At 43.9% G+C, this 10,474-nt stretch overlaps 1 protein-coding gene across 2 annotated transcripts in view; it reads right to left on the bottom strand.

Moving 5' to 3' along the window:
- Positions 1 to 416: 416 nt before the first annotated feature.
- LOC132959673 (fibroblast growth factor 14-like) overlaps positions 417 to 10,474 on the bottom strand; it is a 50,415-nt gene continuing 40,357 nt past the window's right edge. Inside the window, exons 4-5 of one of the 2 annotated variants that reach the window (XM_061032864.1) lie at positions 1,191 to 1,389; positions 417 to 930 (exon numbers count right to left, since the gene is read on the bottom strand). In XM_061032864.1, the coding sequence (XP_060888847.1) occupies positions 779 to 930; positions 1,191 to 1,389 (351 nt within the window). In that variant the 3' untranslated portion in view covers positions 417 to 778. The remainder of the gene's footprint in view (positions 931 to 1,190; positions 1,390 to 10,474) is intronic. The other variant, XM_061032865.1, reaches the window with a different exon arrangement.

Raw genomic sequence — 10,474 nt, 5'->3', positions numbered from 1 at the left:
TACGTGATTCAAATTAGGGACATGTTTGCTCTGTACAGAATATCCTGCAACAAATGCAAAAGTGTGAATCCGATAGTCGTAAACATGGGCGACGATTCGTTTCTTAATTGCTCTTCACCGGAGCAATCCCCAAACTCTTTGTACCAATTTGTCATTTAGACCCAATAATATGTAAAATAGTGTAATAAAGAAATAAAAAAGGATAATTACTCTTTCATTGATTGATGAGTAAGCAACCTCTGAAGTGTCAGGGTTTTCTGTTTCGCTGATGTTTTTAATCTGTTTCTTATCTGCTCAAAAATTAAAGCCAAGTGGTCGATTTTTCGGCGGGAGTGGAAAAGGAGCGTGCGCTTGAGTGTGTGTGTGTGTCGACTCGGTAGCCACCAGCGAGTAAGCACACCTGCTAACAGGAAACATCGGGAAAGGAAAAAAACGGGGGGCCCTCATTCTTACAGATTGTCACAGAAAAAAACGGGCGAAGACGACATTTTGTTCCATTTTCTGTTTCTTTCGTTTCTATTTTGAAGAAGTCCACACGCCATAGTCCCGTGTCAGAATATCTGGCTAGCATTGGCCTGAGTCTTCGTCCTCCTCTTCCCCCGCCTCAAGCCGCACAATCTGTCCCTCCGGCCCTACCCCCCAGTGATGCTGGATCCATCCAATAGGGAGAGACGAGAGGCGGGACTTGCCCCACTGCTGACCAGTCAGAACTTCTTTTGTTACCTTTTGTTGCAGTTTATGATTGTGCAGCAGTGGGGGGCCGAAAGAGGGGGCGGGGTTATGTTTCCTCCTTGTCAGGTTTGCTGACTGGTTTCCCGCCGTTCATGACCACTGGTTCGCTGGTTGTGCTTTTGGAAGGCGGGCCCACAGCAGCGATTTTAGGCACCGCCTCCCCTACGTCGTGCAACGAAGGCTCTCGATACATCGCGACTGTAAATGTGGTGGGATGACCGGGTGGGGGGGGGGGGGGGGGGGGGGTGGGGGGGGGGGGGGGGTGAGAGATAAAGGGTCACATTGGGGAGGAAGAGGGGGGGCAATGATGGAGGAAGATGGGATGTGAGGGGAGGCGTCAAGGACAAGTGAATGAAGGAAACAAATGAAGAGAGAAAAAGTTGTGTCTTCACTTTTGAAACATTTTAAACACAAACGACATCTGAAGTAGAAATAAAATGTGTTGAAAGGTGCGTTACCTTCTATAGGTTTAGGCAGAAAGTGTGCAGCTGGTTTGGTCTTTTTCACCCTGTTCCCCTTCATGGCCTGTCCCTCCTTGTTGAGGCCCAGAAACCAGGCCCGGCCCGACTCCTTCTGTCTGTAGAGCATAGAGCTGTAGATCACGTAGTAGTTCTCGAACACCGACTCCTTAAACTTACATTCTGCTGTAAACAGTTCCTGCAGACACACAAGGAGAGTTCAGGCATGTTAGGTACACTGAGTTTTCACAGACTGACTCATGTGTTTCATTAACTCGTGTCACTCTGACGTTCTCTACATCGAGCAACAAACCAAAAACTCTTTTCCTGTGGTTTCACCGGCGCCTCCAGTGGAGCATATTTCAGCTCAGAGTCAAGGTGTTGTTCTTACCGGGTGAGAAATCGTCCTCCCGAGTGAGTCACAGCGAGGAGGGAAAGGCAGCTGGACATAAAACATTTTTTTTTGGCTTTGGGAATCTAGGCAGTCTGAGAAGTTAATAAAATTCTTCAACTGTATCAGAAAGCCGCAATATCTCAGCAAGCTTAGGTCGAGGACGATGGGTAAGAGAAGTTTTATAAACAATATGTCAGCTTCCCTTCATAAAGGCTGCGGAGACTGAAAAAAGAACATGGGATCCTTTTAGTCAAACACTTAATAATTTGTGAAATACGTTGTTAAATGAGACGGGGAGGCGGAGTGCTGATAGCTTAACGGGTTGTGTTGTTACTCCTCATCACAGTGGCTGCGTTACATCCCCTTCTCTTTCCTGTGTCTCTTCAGCTGTCCAATCCAATTAAGAAAAAAATATATGTTCAAACTGTGATAGTGGATTTTTCACAATATGTCTCCTTTAATAACATTCATGCATCTCCATTCTTCCATTTCATCTTAAATCAACCCCGCCTCACATCCCCATGTTTGAGAACCACTGCTTTATTTTGTTTTTAACATAGTAATCAATCCATAGTTAATATAAAACATATTGATTAACTCAGCTTTAATTATCTCTACTTAACTGAAGCTTGTTTTAATCTTATCTTCTTTAGTTTAACAAGAACGTTCCTGTGTTTTTTTTTATCTGACAATCATTTATCTTGAAATGACGGACACATTCTCTCATTGCGATGATTGCTGGGGGAAATTAAAAAGCGGAGTTAATAATAAACCACTCCTCAGACAGTGGAGGAGGCTCCTGCCAACCCAAACAATCACCCCCGAGGTCCCCAGATCCCAGATTGGGAAGTGTTTGTCTAGACTGCCTCTTATTGGCTGATGGAGGCCTCTTGCCGGAGCCACAGACACATTGTCATTCAGCTCAGGTCTGTCGGTCCGAGTCTCATAGCAACATGAGGAAGAGAGGCGACACTGTAGCCGTGGCAACCAACCAGCGCTGAGAGGGAGGGGTCAGTGTCAGTGGGTGGGTGGGCTGTAAGAGTGTGTGTGTGTGTGTGTGTGTGTGTGTGTGTGTGTGTGTGTGGAGCGGAGAGAGAGGAATACACATCCAAACACTTGAATGGTTAATTTTACATATAATGTGCCATATCTCATGCTCTGCCACATCCACTCCTGCTGACACAGGACGGCGCTTCTCAGAGGCAGAGCGGGGCGCGCACAAGCTGCACAGGCATCAGACACCGGCACACACACACACCAACACACACACACACACACACACACACACACACACTTGTGGCTCTGGGGGTGAATGGAGGGAGGTGCAGGACGACCTTATGGGATGTGAAATGTGACTAAACGAACAAGACAGGTTTTAATGAATGGATGCTCTGTTTATTGGCGCCGACAGAAACCCGACAAATTAAATGTTCTCCTTTGATAAGCATGGTTTCGATTAGAGGGGAAATGTTACAAATTGCGGGATAGACAGACAAAAGATTTTTGGAAACGCTCCTTCTATTTCCACCAGACAGGAACCGAATGATTCCACAGAATCTACCTCTTACATCTTTCACTTTCAGAAAAACAATAATTAATCTCCCATAAAACAGGAACTACTTTTCTACCACTGTCTTGATTGACGCATATTTTGTGTTATCTAAAAAGGACTTTGTTAGATCTTAATCTGCTTTTTAAAATACTAGAAACACGCACATCTTCACGGATCAAGGAAGCCTAAAAGTTCCTCTTTCTCTGAGGTAAAATGTAGTTTTTCCTCAATGGAGTCTGGTAGTAATAAATCGAGCAGTAACTTGTGTCTGGTAAAAAAAAAAAGAAGCAATCTTACAACACCTATAAGGTCTATATTTGTCGGATTTCTCTCCTCTTTAATATCAGACACTTTAAATAACGTTGTCATCCTGTAAGGAGAAAACAGCAGCACTCTAAGTGGGCGTACTTTGATTGGATTTTGGATAACATTGCAGCCATTGCAGCCTAGGTCATGGCTGCAGGCTGAAGCAGTCAAGAGGAGCAAATAGAAAACAAAGCTTGGTCAGTTTTAGTCACTTTGGGTGGAAGATCTTTTAAAACCAGAGCTAAGGTTTTAAAATAGTGGAATCCTCCTTTAGCAGTGAGGCTGCTCTCAAAAGAGCTTCATATTTTTCATTTCAGGATTAATTTAAGTTAATAATATATTTAGTCTTGACCCGGACCTCTGCTTCATTATTCATTTGTTCGGGAGGATGATCCTCAGAGCGGTGCCAGACACTTATTAATGTTGGCCAGTGAGGTCATACATCATTTAAAGCTGCTTTTAAAATAAAAGATGTTTGATGTCGAGGCGTCTCTCAGCCTCGCCTGGAGATTTATTCTGGACTGGATTTAGAGAGGAAAAAGTGCACTGTAAAAAATGAAAACCTCAGCCCTTTTCTTTCAGGTGAGTCACTTTAACAACACCGCCCGCCTGAATGTGTTTCTGTCGTCATTTCTAAATAGCTGCTTTCACAAGCTGCCCACAGAAGGGAGACGGGGAGAAAGGATGAATGAAAGAAACGGAGGATGGGGTGGTTTGAAAATTGGGACATGAAGGAGAAGAGGGAGAATAAATCACCCAGCGAGGAGGACGACGCCTCCTGATTGGAAAAACAGCGGGGGATTCTCTCCCTCTCCCTTCTCTTATCTTGGATTTCTCTCTCTTTTGTTTCTCCTCACTGTCGTTTCTCTGCAGAGATTTATTGGAAGCGCAAAGGCTGCAAACATGCATGCACATTGTTATCTTTTGAATTACACGCTCATCACATGTGTGCATTCTCCCCTGCATGAATAGCAGCTGTCTTCAGATAGAGCGGCGCCCATTTACATGTTGCTCTGGTACACTAAATTGATACAGGCAGCACTTTGTCCCTTTTCCATTAAAGTCAACTCAAAAACAGAGTCTCAACTCATAGCTGCCCAGTGCAACCACAGCTTCACTGTCAGCTTCCCAGTACAATGATAAAATGTTCCTGTTTAGTGAGCATAGAAGCACGCCCTGTTGAATGGAGATGGATGAATCACATCTCAGTACGCTTTGAGGGGAAGTCACAGAGTTCACGCGACGCTGACCGGGGCAGCTGCTGAATGACTGCGAGGCCACAAGTTCAAGTTTCAAGATCTGACTCTGCAGCCTCGTGGGCTAACAGACTGATCGACTGCCTGAAGCGAGACTCACAGGAAAACATTCCTCAAAGATCGGCTGTTTGTGTCTCGCTCTACAAGTTTAAATATTTCATTGACTCTTTGAAATGCTTCATGTAAACACACATTGATCTGACGGGATCAAAGTCAGAAGAAAACATGGACCATGGTCACATCCACCCAGATCTCCACCGTCAGAGGATTAGCGATGGCAACACACACTGATGCAACTTCTTTTTAGGATATTGTCTTTTTTTTTTTCCAAGATCTGGAGTGCTGAAAAATAAAAGTCAACCCATGCAGCTCTCCACTGTGAACACTGCAGAGTCAGGAGGTCTGCACTATGGCTGTCAGCGTTACTGCGTTTAAGGTCAAACAGTAATGCATTCATCTTTTTTTTAATCGCGTTGATCACATGTTTTGTCCATTAGGTGAACCTTAGCTCAGACACGGCACCGGGGAGTCGAGTTGGGCTGCAGCCTGGAGACCTCTCGTCTCATGTGTACTCTCCATGCAGCTTATAGTACAAGCTTTTATTTTGATAATCAATCATCAGCGCAAAGCTCCAGGGGCCGTGGCTTCAGGGCTCCAGGCTGCAGCCATACACACTGACAGCTCCCTGTAGTCACAGTGATGGAAAAGAAAGACCCCTCAGCGCCTCGTTTAACTTTAACAAACTCTCAGCTCAGTTGACGAGTACAAAGTAATATCCACCTCATGACATCAATATGGAACAGCATCGTCCACATTTGTTTCCTCCTCATTTTAAACAGTTCCACTTCCTCTATGTAGCGCAAGTTAATGTGACTAAGCTCAAGAAAGCTGTTTTTCATCCTATTGTGTATGCATGTGTGTGTGTTTCTGTTTGTGTGCCCTGCTCACTGAGTGGGTGTGTTTGTTTCCAACACCAGTTATTATCACGGCACTAATTACCCAGGGGAATTGTGGGTAAACAAATCATTCTAAAGAAAAGAAGCCCACGGAGAAGAAGAAAGAGGAGGGGTGTCGGCACATGAAAAAAAAAAAAAAAAGTGAAGAGGCTGCTTTGAGAGGCGACTTGAAAAGATGTCCTCCAGCCCAGAATCAAAGCACCAATCTGACTCCAATCACGGCGGCACTCCCGGGTGTCAGGAACACCAGCGTTATCCTCAACAGCTCCAGACCGGCACACCTGATCCAATTACGCCGTTATGAAATTGTGTGGGACATAATTGGATCAGGTGTGTTCGAACAGGAGCGACGCTTCACAGCACAGGTGCTTCTTCAGGACAGTCAGGGAAAGAAAGAAAGTGGATTGTTTCAGGAGAAAACTTCTGCAAATTACCAAAACCTCCGTTTACTGCAAACACAGTGGTTTCAGCTCGATGTATTAAAGGGCTGAGTATTTAATGCATTACTAATGTTGGTTTATACACCGCCTGAGACTAAGGCTTTGTTCAAACTGCAGACAAATCAGTTTCCAAAATCTTTAAGAGACTTTCAGCAGTGATCCACTTCTGCAGCAACGGCGCTTGTGCCTGTAAGTGAGGGGCGTGGCTTATGAGGGAGCACAGAGGGGAGGGGGTGCAGACGGAGCACTGAGGGGATGCTAGTTTTAAAAGAAATGTACTCACCCTGCCTTTAACTATCTGCATGTTCCAACACAGAAATGATAGCCCAACCTAAGAGCCATCAGGTCGTCAAGTCACAACACAGAAATGTTCCTTCACACCAGATAAACCCCTTCCCGAAGTTACTAACACTTTAGTATATTCAAAATAGAAGAACCTTCTCACATCCATTTTCAAAAAAGAGGAGAACACTGTATCCATCAAGACTTAAAGCTAAACTCCTGCACCCTGTCTAATGTGCAAACAAACATTTATTGGCAACGTTTCGACACCAGACCTTCATCAGACAAACAGTCTGTGCCTGTTGAAGGTCTAGTCCTGAAACGTTGCCAGTTAAATGTTTGTTTGCACGTCAGACATTGAGCAGGAGTTTACCTTCAACTCCGTTATAATCACAGGCTTTGAACATGTAGAGACAATGTGGACGCTTTAACAGAATGTGTTTTCAGGACTGATGAAGGTAATACAACCTGATACAAAAGAGGGCCTTCAAGTCAACTTCTCAAGTAGAAGATTGCATTTTTCTGATCGTTCCCATGGCTACCGCCTGACAACACCAGCCGCCACCGTCGGACTTTGTCGTCCCCACAAGAACCGCCGTCCTCATTCATGCACGGACTGCTCCGACCTCCAGCTCAGCGTCAAGTAGTGTGGACAACAGGAACGAGAGGAATCCTTCCTGCATCTGCATCTCGAGATAAAACCTGTTATGAATTGGCGCTTTACAAATAATGATTAATCGATTGGTTGATGATGTCGCATAAGTGCAGAGAAACATGCAGAATGCTGCTGCACAAATCGACCTACTAGTATCAGCATTGATTCTGCTTAGCTGCTCTGATGCTTGAGTTTCTAAATAGAGACAAATCTGCAGAAATTTCACCTGAATTAATCAAATCAAATGTAAATCTGCACATAATACATTTCATTTGGTTATTCCTTGTCGAGACATTTAAGATTTTGGTCTAAAATAGTCGACTTGTATTGACGGGGGTGCAGGAGCTTTGCGGTACAGAGGCTCCGCTGCTCACCAGAAACGACTTTGGTCTCTTGTCAACAGAAACTGTGAGTGTGTGTTTCTCTGCGTGTGACTCACATGGCCAACATTTATTCTCTCTGCCACTCGTCTTCCTTCTCATCTCTGTGGATGCAGACATCACAGGACTCGCTCCGTCTGAGTGCTGAACCGACTGCGTTATGAATGAAAGTACACGCCTACGTACGCAGATAAGTGCTGCACACTTACACACGGGCACTCACATGTTAGTCACACAAACACTATGTTTGTCAAAAACATGTTGTCAGAAAATATGAAGCAAAGGAAGAGGGAGGGAAACATGTGAGTTGTGATGCAGAACCAACGATGGAAAAAGACAGCTGAAAGGTCGAGTCTCTTCATCTCGATCTTTTAAACCAATGACATTGTAGACGAAGGCTTGATGCTCAGACCGGCACGTTTTCTTCAGAGTCTTAAAAAAGTATTTTGATTGTTTACAGAGAAATTGTCATGAAGTTTTCTGGAGGTTTTGGAAGCTACATGCGTCCATACTGGGGATGCCAAACGATAGAAATGTTTCCACGTTTGAGATTCTATTTGTTTGCATTTTAAAGTTTATTTTGAATTCATGTACTGCTGAGAGTACTCTACTTTCTGTTTGAACTAAAACCTGCTTTTATTTTGAAATGATAATATGAGACTTATTTAACTTGTGCTTTACAGTTAGACCTAAGTAAGAGCCAGGACCGCTGTAGAAAAAAATCAAACACCTGGAGATTTTTTTTAAAACAATGCTTAAATAAAAAAAAGGATAAATTCTTACAGTATTAGTTCATTTGACCTTTTTATTTTAATATTTTAAATTCAGTCTGACTCACAGGATGTCCACCTATTTCTACTGTAATTATCCTCCCCGTCTGCTGTCTGAGTTTTTGTGTTTGAAACAAAAATAACCTCCAAACTAAACACTGAAAATGGAAACTTTTGCTTAATATCTGGACCTTGCCATGATGCAGGGCAGGCATTAATCTTTCTTTTATATTTAAAGTGGCTACTAGTCCTCTTTATAGCTCTGGAAACGTTTCACAGTACGACCTAGTCTCTGTTTGCTCTGCACATATTTTCACAGGGATTTAAACGGCCTTTAGTTTTTGTGGTACCTGCTTTCTGAATCATGTGTACACTTCTGATTTCAAACAGGGATTTTGTCCAGTTTTGATTCAGAAGACCCCAGGGTGTTTGTCCCCTCGTCTTTATGACCTGAGGACCAAAAAGAAAAGGGGGAAAAGAAAAGAGAGGAGCGTTGATAAAAGGATGACAAATTTGGATGGAGGACAGACAGACAGACACGGTGCTGTTCAGACTCCCGGGGCCCCTCCAGCAGACAGACTGGGGCTCTAACAGTCTGAGTCACAGGAGCTGGCATGAAGGAATACATTTCCATTTCTAATCTTGGCTGCTGGACAGTCAGCACTTCTTAAAAACAAACAGATTTCAGGGGAACGCTGCTGAAAACGAGCCCCAGTCATTTTATATTATTTAACATTTCAACTTTCTATCTTTCAAATGTTTCTCTCGTTTGTCCCTTTAGGAGATTTACATATTTGTAAAGCCAGATGTTTAATGTTTCCCGCTCTTAAGAAGTAGAAGGAGAAGTTAGTAATAACCGAGGAGGAGTAGCAGAACTAGTGGTATGCCACAGGAAGCGTGCAACATTTTGACAGAAAAAGTCAATTTCCTGTCTCACCTCCCAGCTGACATCTTCACACCCACACCCACCCAAACACCCTGATACGCTCCCACACACACACACACACACACACACACACACACACACACACAGAACATGTCAACACTCATCACTCTGCTCTCATTCACATACACAGTCCCAAACTCATCAGCACTTTTTCCCACTTTCCCCAGCATGCTCCATAATTATCACGTAGCAGCTCATTGCACACGGTGCCATCTGTTAGCTACACGCGCACACACCCAAAAACCCACACACGCACGCGCCACACGTACAAGCCACTACCACACACCGCCAGATGCTCAGGATCTGGGATTAATAAGAGAGTTCTTCCATGTATAACTAAGTTTGCAGCATATCATTAACAATTTGCAATAAGAGGATAAAGAGTGTCAGTGAGAGCAGAGCAGCGTGAATTTAAGAACAAGCCGACGCTCAACAGAGGGAAATAAAATGTAGATAAAAGCGGGATAAAGATTCAGATTGTGAGGAGCACGCAGCCTTCTCCAGGGGTTTACTTTAATCACAGTGTTGGTCCGTCTGTGGGCTGGACTCTCATTGTGTAGAAATAAAAAGTGGGGACATAATATGCAGATTAAAAAGTTAAATCGCAAAACATATCGCGATATATCGTATCGTAATTCTCTGAATATTGCAAAATATTCAAAGATACAATGTGTAGATTCTGCCGCCAGGGGGCTCCCGATTAATAGGACAATAACAAAAGATGACGTCGAGGCCAGTGCGGGAAGAACGGGCAAAACCGACGAGAAATGATGTTTTTAATCACAGCGATAACGGCAGCTTTCAGCAGCAGCCCAGGCTTACTAACATCCAGTGTTTCCACGGCAACGAAAAACATTCTGTCTGTCATGGCGGCTCATCGAAGCTGCTGCCTCAACAAGACACGTCCCGCTAAATCAAAAATGTTTATCCATAAAAACAAAACAAAAAGGAATGTAGAATTATTTTGACGTGCCTAAACATATAACTTAAAAAACAAAGCCGGGGCTGTCTCCGAAATGTTCCAGCAAACGCTCCTGACATTTTTTACGAGTACGTTAGAGGATTAGAATCTGCTTCGTATCGACTCCCTGACACCTCCATAATAACTAACCTGTCATGATGAAATACAATCCAAACTGTGTCCGATAAACAAGCGGCGCAGTCTGCATGAATGTAAGGTAACTGCTCCGGTTCAGCCCGGGGATAAAACAAAGCTGTGATAACACCATCGTAATGTTTAATGAGCATCTCTTCAGGCACAGTGGCGCCATCCTTTTTTGACACTCTACAACAAACTACATCGCCCCCTACACCTGTCGGAAAAAATCTCTGGAAGCCAATTAAATG

Source organism: Labrus mixtus, chromosome 24, assembly GCF_963584025.1.
Source record: "Labrus mixtus chromosome 24, fLabMix1.1, whole genome shotgun sequence".
Lineage (NCBI taxonomy): Eukaryota > Metazoa > Chordata > Actinopteri > Labriformes > Labridae > Labrus > Labrus mixtus.
The sequence above is the reverse complement of the archived record's forward strand: the minus strand, read 5'-3'. Positions and strand labels throughout refer to the sequence as shown.